Source organism: Labrus mixtus, chromosome 16, assembly GCF_963584025.1.
Source record: "Labrus mixtus chromosome 16, fLabMix1.1, whole genome shotgun sequence".
NCBI lineage: Eukaryota > Metazoa > Chordata > Actinopteri > Labriformes > Labridae > Labrus > Labrus mixtus.
Genome location: NC_083627.1, coordinates 12,865,821 through 12,879,388, shown reverse-complemented (window position 1 = coordinate 12,879,388; position 13,568 = coordinate 12,865,821). Strand labels below are relative to the sequence as shown.

The window sequence follows — 13,568 nt, the reverse complement described above, 5'->3', positions numbered from 1 at the left end:
TCTCGTGTCTCTCTCTCTAGACCGTAAGAGTCACTCAATCACGTTCACTGAACGAACTGAGAGGAAGAGCATATCTCTCGTTCACTGAACGAACTGAGAGGAAGAGCGGATCTCTCGTTCACTGAACGAACTGAACGTACTGAACAGAACGGTCGGGGAAAATAAATGTGATTGTTTTAGCAGCTTTCAGTTTGCAAACTGTAACTTTATCCAACTAAATTCTCAGCTCATTGGTTTTTTATTCACCACCGACTGTTCTCAGTACGATCGCAAGCAGAACTAAACGTTCGGCCGTGTTTCAGCTTATTAAATTCTGATTCACAGACAGAGCTGCGGAGAAGTACAGAACGATTCGCTGAACGAATCTTTACTGAACTGATTCTACTGATTCAGTACACTGAAAAGAACTGCTTTTCCCATCACTACTACTGAAGCTTCTAACTGAATCTGTTTGGTTTGAAGTATTTTAAGTTGCAGCAGCTTATAACACCCAACTTCCTCATACGTCTGCTTCAAAATAAAAGCACATCACAGAGATGACAATTAGGGACTTTTATTGTGAAGAACTTTCCGGAAGTAAATGTGTTTATCGCTCTGAGCTGCAGCGGCGATTATAGTCGCGAACGCTGTAGTGAGAAAAAGCATCCTCAGCCACTTCTTTGCCCGAGAGTAAGAACCACAGCCAACTTATTTTAATCATCTTAATCATCAGTCTATAAACACCTTCAGCAGGTAGACCCACAGTAGAGGAGGTGTTTATCCGTGCTGCACTAGCTGAAGTGCAGAAGTGAAGAAAAGGGTCTCTGTCTCTCTCTCATAGCAGGCTTTTTTTTTTACTCAGTAACGGATGTGATTTAAAATGTAGCTAATTACAATACTTAACAGAAAACCTACTTAAGTGTAAGTAAAAGTACAGATTTTAAAAACGACTTAAAAAGTAGTAAGTAAAGCAAAAAACTACTCAATTACAGTAACGCGAGTAAATGTAATTCGTTACTTTACACCTCTGGTCTTTGCCAGGACACTCTTGTAAAAGAGATTTTTAATCTCAATGAGACTTTTTCCTGGTTGAATCAAGGTTAAAAAAAACCAATGGTTGACGGTTTGATCTTCTTTTTTCTCTTTGTCGTGATGCTGCTGATATCGTGTGTGAACTTTGAGTCGCCTTGTTGCTGAGATGTGCTGCAGAAATGAACTCACCCTACAGCATACACACAGACACAGGACAGAGACCAGATTATAATGGTCCCCCCCCCCCCCCGCCCCCTCAGGCCCTGATCATACATTAATGAGTAAATAAATAAAGCTTGATTCATTTACCGATCTGTTTGTTCAGCAGATTCATTTCAGAGTCAACAGCAGGCTCTGATGTTGGAGGATGGCGAGCAGAAACCCGACACATTAAAACAAGACAAAGAGAGTTCAAGATGTTTCTCTGTCTGCCTTCAAGCTGCACCTGCTGTATCACATCCAAAATGAATCCATGAATACTCCCGATTATCAGCCAGTCTTAAGATAATAAGACCACTCCCCTGATTTGCATAAAGGCCACAGAGTTCTCACAGTGAACCCGCTTGATTCCAGACTGCTAACTCACAGCTGGATTAAAAACTCTGGTGTACTAGTTCTCACAGCAGAGACGGACACTTATCGAAGCTCGGCTCAGCACAAAAGAAGGCGGGGTACACCCGTGGGTTTAGGAGGCTCCTGTTAACAATACTCCATTGAGCGTGTCACACCGTCAGCTGCATGGGTCGCAGGGCAGCTCCCCCCGAGCACGCAGGGCGGAGGTTTTACTGTCGCTCTTCCTGGACAATCATACAGAGGCACAGTAATTCAAATTACAGGAATAATCAATCCATGTTTCTGTTTTAGTAATGCTGGGGAGTTTTTTTTAAATGATGCACTCGTGCAAAAAGAACTCATGTGTCACATTCCTTTGGAAAACAAAGTGTAGGGCCCGCGTGCGGAAAACATAATTCTCATATTTAATCAAACAAAGGCAGATGAAGGTTTACGTCTCAGTTCCAAACAAAGTCCTCCACAGTCCAATAAAACTCCTCCAGGAAAACAAAGAGCCACAAGGAAGCAGATTAGGGTAGGAAGTTTCTGGGAATGACATATGAAAATAAGAAGAAAGTTACACCGAGGCTAAATACACACGGGTGAGACTAACGACCCCGGGTGAGACTAACACCCGGGTGAGACTAACACCCGGGTGAGACTAACGACCCAGGTGAAGACTGTCAGGGTGATCAACGTGGCGGGAAAACAGACAAAAGGAGGAAGTAAGAAATGGCCCCTTTCTGAGAAGTCACAGTTCAGTATGCAGAGCAGACTGTTCAGTAGTCTGAACCCTCGTGGTCATTCAGGGGGCGTTTTTCGGGTCCACCTCAGCAGATTGAACATTTCAAGATGGATGCTAACTTCAGGGTTTTGTGCAGTATGGTTTGGACGCATCATATCAGGAAATGGGTTGTACTTGTACCCACAATGCAGTGCGAAATTAAACGTAAAACGTCACTTCACATGCGTATCCAATGGTTGCGGCCGGTTCGGGTTAACGCGCCTCTCATACGTTGTTTCCATGTAATGTGAAGTTTGTATTATTTACTGAGCCAGCGTGCAGATCACATCTGAGCTGGAGTGTCGATAACACGAGGCGGGCTAATGACACCACTTCCACACTGAATGAATCAGAAGAAGTAGGAACAACTGAACAGTAGGTCCTAACAGGATCCAGACCGGAGAGAAGGGACCGTCTACTGTCAGTGTGGTGGCACTTTGTAACAGAAGCACCCAAGATAAGAAACACCTGGGACAAGAACTCCAAAATAAAACAGGAAGCACTAAAGACACCCAAGGAATGTATCAATAACAAAACACTCTGTTTTTTAAACTTGTGTTGCTGAATGCGATGAAGACGACTGCAGACAGAGCAATAACAGTGAAAGAATAAAAGAGGGTTACATAAAGTCAAAGGGTGGAGATCAATATCCAGTCTCATATTGAACATGAAACTTTGACAGTTTTGCCTCGGGCATGTACTCAAACACAGAGTGTGACTGCAGGTTACTGTCACAGAAACCAGCTCTCCTAAAGCCCTTTTTACTGTGATCTTAATCCCGTGCGAACCTGCCATGTCCGTAATTTGTAAAGTAAAAATATTAGTCCCGTGCAAATCAACATCACGTGATTTGTGGTCGTTTTTTTTTTTTTTTTTAAGGTTTTTTTTTTTTTCTGCGCCTTTTTCCCGGTTGAGAATTATGGAGGCTGCATTGGCAATTATAAATGAAAGTTTTGACAGCTTTTTGGGTGCAAATTCAGGAGGCTCATCAGCATGGAGACCCGTTCATAGAAAGAGCGAGCTCAAATCCATCAGAAGAGCAAAATCTCCAAAGATGATTAGATGGATTACATGCATGACAGCATGCGGGGAGGAACATTTTTATATCCTTCAACAGGCTTTCAGAGCCTTGATATCATATCTGGGGGATAATGTCTGTAAATTTGAGTTAAAACAAAGACTTCGCTTATCCCACATGAAACACAGACGTGGTGGGGTCATTTCTAAATCACATGAGGTCCCCAGGTAATACTAGTCATACAAGACACTCATAAAAGAACCTTCAGTGAGGGCTCTATTTTTAATCCTGGGCCCTTCAGTTCTGATTGTGTCATTTGGTGGTTATTACATTTCAGCTCCCACAAAAAAAACAAAAACTTGTCGAGTGGCTCTTAGTTAGTTTCAGAGTTAGAGACTCTGGTAGCTTAGCAACAGCAACAATAGCCCAGCAGAGCTCGCTGCTCCGCTCTGATGGTGAAACTCTGAGGTGTGACCATGTGAGATTCTCCGTGTGCAGAGTCACAGATCCTCTCCTTCAATCTGCACGCAGTACCTGCAGCATGCTGTTTACTCCAGGAAGTCGTCATGTAAATTCCAATATTTAGGATTTAGTAAACGGTAACAAGCCCCCTGTTTTGAGTCTGTCAGCACGAGTTTACAGCTAACATATTTAAAATGAGAACAGGCCGACGTGTCTGTCTGCAAAGCCTTTGGTCCCGTGATGGATGTGTAACTCAGCAGCTGGTAGCGACAACGCCACTCTAGAGATTTAACCCAGAGAACATCCCAAAGATACACCAGTACGTTACAAACTTTGTCAGCTGCACGTCAAACACTCTGTCAACACTGGCCAGAAAAGGCCGGGACTTTGAGTTTGTACTCTTTTGTCAGCAGTTTATCTTTACAGAAAGATAATCTCTCAGTGTCCTCATGTGAAGTCAGACGTTACCCTCGTCTGAACGACGTGCTGAACAACAAAGGACACACTTATACTCTACAAACAGACGGAGCTGCAGGTGCAGACGGACAGATTATGTGTTCATAAACTCCGGATAAAGGCAGAGACAAACATTCAGCTGTTTGTGTTCACACATGCAACAAAATAGGTAGGTGGTTTTAAGACACCCCCACACGGCCGTTTTGGACGCCCCTCGGTTTGCCAGATATGAGACCAGTTATCAGGTCAAACCAACAGGTGTTGCAGCGATGGAAGCGGGCAAGAGAACTGGTTCAGATAGAAGTGATTGTACCCGACCTAAAAAGCCTCTGCATGTTTCTAATAAGCTCCACGAGCAGAAACGTGCTCAAACTAGGATCAATATTGGAGATGCTTTTGAAAAATGGAGAGAGGTTAGAACACAGAAAGGTTTACAGACCGATGCAGAGCTGGATAAACACTGAAGCTTCAGTGTCCACCACATGGCAACCTGCATGAGCATCAACTCTAGAGAGGAGGGGGCGGGGGGAGACAGCTCTCTACAATGTTTAGAATTTGGACTGCATGGCTAACCCTTGCAGAGTTTTTTTCCACTTGAATGAATTGAAAAGCGGAATATGGCAAACTATGTGAACCTGTTGTTACCAACTCTGATCTTATCTCTTTGATCTCTGGTTCTCACTCATCCCGGCCCTCCTGCGGTATTTAGGACAAACCTTAAAAAACAAGTTCACAGTTTGTTTTTCAGTTAGTTTCGTCTGGCAATCGTCAACAGAAATTTGTTGGGACATGCATTAGAATTATTGTGCAACGGCTTGACAAGAGCTCGAAGAGTGACAAGAGTTTACAGTCTGACTAACTCTAGATGTGAGAAGGATGTATAGTTAAGGGACATATTCAGTGCAGTTGTCTTTGCTTCTTTTGCATGCAGTCATCTGTTTCTCGATAAAAATAAATAGCCAAATCGGTGTCGGATGACTTCTGATGGGATGAATATGATGCCAAGCCAATCTTTAAGAGGATGACTCCTTAAATATTGAGATTGAGCATGCGCAGCAGCTTCTCCCACAACAGATGAGGTTCTCCATTATCAGGAATTAATGTCCGACGTGGAGTCCTTAATCCCTGATTATGGACCCCTCGACGGGCATTATCTTGTTTATACTATGGTCACTTGCCAACGAATTTCACCAGTTTTGCTGTCAAATATCGTTAAACTTGTTCCCCTGGCAACACCTGAGGGTTTGACTAATGGCCGAAACAGTCATTACATTCCCATATGCAATGCAAACCTTGTTCACGACTTCAGTAAGTAGGACGGGCCATAGATACAATTTAGCAACGGGAGATAAATGAGTTCTCTCTGCTGATTGAACCCTTCAGCTCAGCTGTTAGCATGAATGCTAATGTTATGCTAGCAGGATTCAAACTCAATAACATTGCGTATGGTGGACAAACAGGAAATCTTATCGACCATGAATGACAATGAAAAATTTTCACCAAGAAAATGATGATGATTTGTTCTATCGGGCGCAGCCTGCGGGCTGAACAGTGAGACGGTCGCTTGATATCAGTCAGATCAGGACAGATGATGGAAAGTGAAAAAGGCTGTAGTGGCTTGTAAACGCACATCTCTCACTAACCTTTTTCAAATCAAACTTAGGGCTTTCTCACCTTTTCATGCGATAACCATCACTGAACATCGGACAGCTTAGTCAGCGGACACTTAACCACTTTACATGGGATTGTCCTGATGCCTGCCAAGCAGCGCCTCTTGATGCAACATCTCCTTGAGGGCAATGAACTTTGTGCCATGATTCGTTCTTATTTAGTTTGTATTTTGTTTATTTCAAAGTTTAGGTTTCCTTGTGTTTTTTTTATCCTAGTGTTGCTTGTTTCCCTTGTGTGTTTTTGTCTTAATGTTTCATAGTTTAGTGTTTCCTGTTGTATTTGGTCATTTCTTCTCCCAGTGTTCTACGTTATAGTGTGTATTGTTTACGTTGAGTTCTCTGTGTCTTCACTGTTTCATGATTTATTTTGTTTTGTCCTCAGTGTTTCTTGTCTTGTGTTCTCTCCCTGCCTCTGTGTGTTTCCCTCCAGTCTTGATTGCCCTTATTGTCCTCACCTGTGTCTTGTTGGTCTCACCTGTGTTTGATTACCCCTGTCTATTTAGTCTCAGTGTGCCTTCCCTCTTGTTGTCAGATTATTGTTGTTGGTGTTGAATGTTGCATGTCAGTCTTCCTTGTTGTTTCCTGGTTGCTCTCTCTTTTTACCCTTGGTTGAACCTTTTTGGATATCAATCTAGTTAGTTTTGTTTTAAAATAAATATTTTCAGTTTATTCTGCACTTGGGTCCACCTCCTTGTTTTCCCACAACTGTGACACTTTGACCTTTTAGACAATTTAGAAACTTGATTTTAAACCTCCCAACCTCTGATTGTAGCTGTGTTACATAAGTGAGTTTTATTTATTGCATTTACTTTTGAGCTCTCTTCATTATCATAAGCCTGGTACACACTACACAATTTTTAAAATCTTAAAAGATTTTGATAACGTGAGAGACCCCACACATGACAACAATCCTGACCGATTAACAGTTCAGATCTCATAGTGTGTGGTGTGCAACGAGACGATCAACTCAGCACACCACACACTAACTGATTAATTCGCCGACATCCAGAGTCTCGACTATCACAAAGTGTAATCTCACACGATTTAAGAGTAAACAAACATGAGGGGCAAGCTAAATGTGGCTAGCTGTTAGCTGGTACATCCATTACGGTTAAACATTTTGGTCAAACTCCTTTCCTTGTCAGTTGGATTATGGTTTGTTTTACAGGACACATTGTATATAACTCAGGTTGTTGCCACAAATCAACAAGTTGGTCCTGAATTCATGACATCCATTTAACTTTATGCTTCACGATTGCTGTTGTCGCCATGGTAATTTTTGTTGTGCTTCCTGCTTCAGTTAGCTTGCTTCCTTATTGGCTATTGTTCCGTTCCACGTGACAATTCATAGAGTCCGTGCTCGGCCGTCCTCGGTGTTCTCATTAACACACCTCGTACCACAGGAGAATCTGGCAAGATAATCTTTGGAACATCAGATAGTTGGGCCTTTGCTGACTTTGGTCGGAAGGGGGGAATCGGGCCCAAAATTGGCCTGATTATCTTGTAGTGTGTACCCCGCTTTAGTCACTTTGAGACTTTTTCTTAAACTCTCATATTGACTTTTTCATTTGAATTGTCTTAGCTTCTTAGTTTGTCGATTTTAGTGGCCTTGTATTCGTCTGTCTTCTGGTTTATTAAATTATTTTGAATGGTGAACATTTGAACCAACGTCAAGTGTGAAAAAAAATCATGACTCAACCAGTTTCTTTACACATTCAATATATTTAGATAAAGTATGATTCACTGTTAGGCTTTTGCCACACCTTACTGAGAGAAAAAAAATGATTCACCAAGTCATTTACGTCTTTGTTCTCGACCTGATGTCACATTTCCCGCTCTGTGAGGATATAAAAGCAGCTGCTGTTCAATGGATTGAATGAACGAGCAAACCGCAAAGGATACAGAGCAGGTGGAATCAGAGAGCGTCACCACTTCAGTGCAGAGAAGACGAGTCAGCAGCCGACCAAATCTGTAAGTCATTTAAAGGACGAATATTTCTCCAATTTCATTTCATGCACCAGTCTTTCTTCTCCTGAAATCACAATAAAGTTAATGGTGTTCTCTGTGCCAAACGTTACATACATTTCTGTTCAAACCTTTAACTGTGTCATGCCTCTGAGGGAGAATATAATTTCTTATATAAACAACCTTTCAGTATAGATTAATGGAGATATTTATGGGACCACAGAGATACAAACTATGACAAGAAACAACAAAGTGATAGATATCATTCATTCTGAAAGCATGATTATGTTTGACATCATCACATTACAGTATTCACACTATTCAAAAACTTTAAAAACAGATGTATCTTTTGCATACAATACATTTAAGATACAAATACATTTATCGAGTCAATCTAACAAAATGAATTGTTTTTATTTTGTAGAAGAGCAAAGAACCTCCTCCACCATGATGATGAGAATCTGTATCTTCTTTCTTCTGTTAGCTGGTGAGTTTCAAAAAGTTATTAAAAAATATGATGAATGATGTTTCTTTCAAATGCAGACAAGTTAGAATGTTAAATTGACTTTAAACTACAATGCCCAACAGCTTCAAGCAACGGACAGGCAACAACAACAGCTGCTGCAACAACAACCACAGCTGCTCCAACCACAACCACAGCTGTTGCAACAATGACCACAGCTGCTCCAACAACAACCACAGCTGCAGAAACAACAACCACAGCTGCTCCAACAACGACCACAGCTGCAGAAACAACAACCACAGCTGCTCCAACCACAACAACAGCTGCTGCAACAATGACCACAGCTGCAAAAACAACAACCACAGCTGCTCCAACCACAACAACAGCTGCTGCAACAATGACCACAGCTGCTCCAACAACAACCACAGCTGCCCCAACAACGACCACAGCTGCAGAAACAACAACCACAGCTGCCCCAACAACGACCACAGCTGCAGCAACAACAACCACAGCTGCCCCAACAACAACCACAGCTGCACCAACCACAACCACAGCTGCCCCAACAACAACCGCTCCAACAACAACCACAGCTGCCCCAACAACAACCACAGCTGCCCCAACAACAACCACAACTGCCCCAACAACAACCACAGCTGCCCCAACAACGACCACAGCTGCAGAAACAACAACCACAGCTGTTGCAACAATGACCACAGCTGCTCCAACAACAACCACAGCTGCTCCAACCACAACCACAGCTGTTGCAACAATGACCACAGCTGCTCCAACAACAACCACAGCTGCAGAAACAACAACCACAGCTGCTCCAACAACGACCACAGCTGCAGAAACAACAACCACAGCTGCTCCAACCACAACAACAGCTGCTGCAACAATGACCACAGCTGCAAAAACAACAACCACAGCTGCTCCAACCACAACAACAGCTGCTGCAACAATGACCACAGCTGCTCCAACAACAACCACAGCTGCCCCAACAACGACCACAGCTGCAGAAACAACAACCACAGCTGCCCCAACAACGACCACAGCTGCAGCAACAACAACCACAGCTGCCCCAACAACAACCGCTCCAACAACAACCACAGCTGCCCCAACAACAACCACAGCTGCACCAACCACAACCACAGCTGCCCCAACAACAACCGCTCCAACAACAACCACAGCTGCCCCAACAACAACCACAGCTGCCCCAACAACAACCACAACTGCCCCAACAACAACCACAGCTGCCCCAACAACGACCACAGCTGCAGAAACAACAACCACAGCTGTTGCAACAATGACCACAGCTGCTCCAACCACAACCACAGCTGTTGCAACAATGACCACAGCTGCTCCAACAACAACCACAGCTGCCCCAACAACAACCACAGCTTCCCCAACAACGACCACAGCTGCACCAACCACAACCACAGCTGCCCCAACAACAACCACAGCTGCCCCAACAACAACCACAACTGCCCCAACAACAACCACAGCTGCCCCAACAACGACCACAGCTGCAGAAACAACAACCACAGCTGCTGCAACAATGACCACAGCTGCTCCAACCACAACCACAGCTGCTCCAACCACAACCACAGCTGCCCCAACAACAACCACAACTGCCCCAACAACGACCACAGCTGCAGAAACAACAACCACAGCTGCCCCAACAACGACCACAGCTGCTCCAACCACAACCACAGCTGTTGCAACAATGACCACAGCTGCTCCAACAACAACCACAGCTTCCCCAACAACGACCACAGCTGCAGAAACAACAACCACAGCTGCTGCAACAATGACCACAGCTGCTCCAACCACAACCACAGCTGCTCCAACCACAACCACAGCTGCCCCAACAACAACCACAGCTGCCCCAACAACGACCACAGCTGCAGAAACAACAACCACAGCTGCCCCAACAACGACCACAGCTGCAGCAACAACAACCACAGCTGCCCCAACCACAACCACAGCTGCCCCAACAACAACCACAGCTGCCCCAACAACAACCACAGCTGCACCAACCACAACCACAGCTGCCCCAACAACAACCGCTCCAACAACAACCACAGCTGCCCCAACAACAACCACAGCTGCCCCAACCACAACCACAGCTGCCCCAACAACAACCGCTCCAACAACAACCACAGCTGCCCCAACAACAACCACAGCTGCCCCAACAACAACCACAACTGCCCCAACAACAACCACAGCTGCAGAAACAACAACCACAGCTGCCCCAACCACAACCACAGCTGCCCCAACAACAACCACAGCTGCCCCAACAACAACCACAACTGCTCCAACAACAACCACAGCTGCACCAACAACAACCACAGCTGCCCCAACAACAACCACAGCTGCAGCAACAACAACCACAGCTGCCCCAACCACGACCACAGCTGCCCCAACAACAATCACAGCTACCCCAACAACGACCACAGCTGCCCCAACAACAACCACAGCTGCAGCAACAACAACCACAGCTGCCCCAACCACGACCACAGCTGCCCCAACAACAACCACAGCTGCCCCAACAACAACAACAGCTGCAGCAACAACGACCACAGCTGCAGCAACAACAACCACAGCTGCCCCAACCACGACCACAGCTGCCCCAACAACAACCACAGCTGCCCCAACCACGACCACAGCTGCCCCAACCACGACCACAGCTGCCCCAACCACGACCACAGCTGCCCCAACAACAACAACCACAGCTGCTGCAGCAACAACAACCACAGCTGCACCAACCACGACCACAGCTGCCCCAACAACAACCACAACTGCCCCAACAACAACCACAGCTGCAGAAACAACAACCACAGCTGCCCCAACCACAACCACAGCTGCCCCAACAACAACCACAGCTGCCCCAACAACAACCACAACTGCTCCAACAACAACCACAGCTGCACCAACAACAACCACAGCTGCACCAACAACAACCACAGCTGCCCCAACAACAACCACAGCTGCAGCAACAACAACCACAGCTGCCCCAACCACGACCACAGCTGCAGCAACAACAACCACAGCTGCCCCAACCACGACCACAGCTGCCCCAACAACAACCACAGCTGCCCCAACAACAACCGCAGCTGCAGCAACAACAACCACAGCTGCAGCAACAACAACCACAGCTGCCCCAACCACGACTACAGCTGCCCCAACAACAACCACAGCTGCAACAACAACCACAGCTGCTCCAACAACAACCACAGCTGCCCCAACAACAACCACAGCTGCAGCAACAACAACCGCAGCTGCACCAACAACAACCACAGCTGCAGCAACAACAACCACAGCTGCCCCAACCACAACCACAGCTGCAGCAACAACAACCGCAGCTGCACCAACAACAACCACAGCTGCAGCAACAACAACCACAGCTGCCCCAACCACAACCACAGCTGCAGCAACAACAACCGCAGCTGCACCAACCACAACCACAGCTGCAGCAACAACAACCGCAGCTGCCCCAACAACAACCACAGCTGCAGCAACAACAACCGCAGCTGCACCAACAACAACCACAGCTGCAGCAACAACAACCACAGCTGCTCCAACAACGACCACAGCTGCCCCAACAACAACCACAGCTGCAGCAACAACCACAGCTGCCCAAGGTGCAACCACAGTTGCTTCAGGAGCCACCAACAATGTGGCTGGAGCAACCACAGCAGCTGGAGCAACAAATAACGCCCAAGGTGCAACCACAGTCGCTGGAGCAACAAATAACGGCCAAGGTGCAACCACAGTTGCTTCAGGAGCAACCAACAATGTGGCTGGAGCAACCACAGCAGCTGGAGCAACAAATAACGCCCAAGGTGCAACCACAGGTTCTTCAGGAATAATCAATAATGCTGCCGGAACAGCAGGTGCACCAGAAGCAACAACAACTGCTGCCTCCTCTGCAGTCATCAACCAAAGAAGTTTCCTTTTAGTCATAGCAGCTCTTACAGCAATTCTTTGGAATTAAGAACTGGACTGAAACAAAGGACTAAACAAACCCAAAGTTTTGACAGAAAGATTTGTATTCATTGATCATCCTGATGAAACCAAAGAATGTTATGTATTTATATTATTTATAATGTGTAATAATAATCCTTGTGATTTTACTTCATGTGTGTGTGTTGTGTCTTCAAACAGTGAAAAATAATACCACAACATTTCTTATATTATGTCCTGATTAAGTTTACTGACAAACTTGTTTCACAAACCTGATAACTCTGACACTGAACTTCATGAGCCATTGACGGGATGGAGCTGTGCAACATGAGCTGCATTGTTTGCGATGCTTTATTATTATCTCAATGACTACGTTACACAATGATGACGTCGGCAGGTGAAACAATGTGCAGCACACTGTAGTGATTGCTTGGATGCCTACTTTAGGTAAATGCATTTTTAAGCCATATATTGTATTAAAATATTAAAGTGTGAAGATATAACTTTTCATTTTGTGTGTTTTTGTCATATTTGAGATTCATACTCAGATTTGGATCTCAATGACCTCCTAAAGAATAAGGGCACAAATAAATCCATCCTGAAGTGTAAAAAAGTTACTCATATAAAAGAGTTCAGAGACATTTAAATTAATTCTGTACTGGTAGAAAAGTAAAACCTGCAATTTGGATTTGATCATGTTTAAGGCAGTCAGGGTTCTCAACTGTCTCTCATCAGGACCCAGTGACCCCTCCTAAATGTCCTGAACTACATTTCTCAAAACGTTGCAGTTTGGAGTGAAGTGACGAACATAACAGTACATCACATCACAAAACATGACTGTACAACTTTCTGAAAGTAGTCAACAGGTTTGATTTTGTAAGTGTCAGGATTTCTTCTCGTTATTTTGTTTTTCAGTTTGTAGAATTCCTTTTCCTGTTTTATTTTGTCTCTTTCTTCCTTCGAGTTGCTTGTTTCCCTTGTGTGTATCTTTTATTACTTTATTTACCTTGTTTAGTCTTTAGTGTTTTCTGTTTTCTTTATTTTTTTTATTTAGCACACATAAGAATACATCAAATAGGATTAACAAAAAAATATAAAAGGTGTGTCAGGAGGTCAAGAAGCCAAAAGGCTTATACAAGCGACCTCACATCTTAAAACAACTAAGCAAATAGAATTACACAATTTCAGAACAAAATTAAATATACACACATACACGTATTCATA

The 13,568-nt window shown here is 44.6% G+C and overlaps 2 protein-coding genes across 10 annotated transcripts in view; both read left to right on the top strand.

Moving 5' to 3' along the window:
• The window catches only part of LOC132990790 (uncharacterized), a 527,599-nt gene that overhangs the window by 450,915 nt on the left and 63,116 nt on the right, over positions 1 to 13,568 (top strand). The gene's annotated exons all lie outside the window — the stretch shown is intronic.
• LOC132991451 (GATA zinc finger domain-containing protein 14-like) lies at positions 7,746 to 12,335 on the top strand. 2 transcript variants are annotated; one of them, XM_061060225.1, is made up of 4 exons: positions 7,746 to 7,924; positions 8,343 to 8,405; positions 8,507 to 12,103; positions 12,143 to 12,246. In XM_061060225.1, the coding sequence occupies exons 1-3, from the start codon at positions 7,830 to 7,832 to the stop codon at positions 12,093 to 12,095; spliced, it is 3,747 nt and encodes a 1,248-aa protein (XP_060916208.1). In that variant the 5' UTR covers positions 7,746 to 7,829; the 3' UTR covers positions 12,096 to 12,103; positions 12,143 to 12,246. The 2 variants fall into 2 exon arrangements, with proteins under 2 accessions (XP_060916208.1, XP_060916209.1); XM_061060226.1 differs by having other exon boundaries at positions 7,747 to 7,924; positions 8,507 to 12,142; positions 12,224 to 12,335.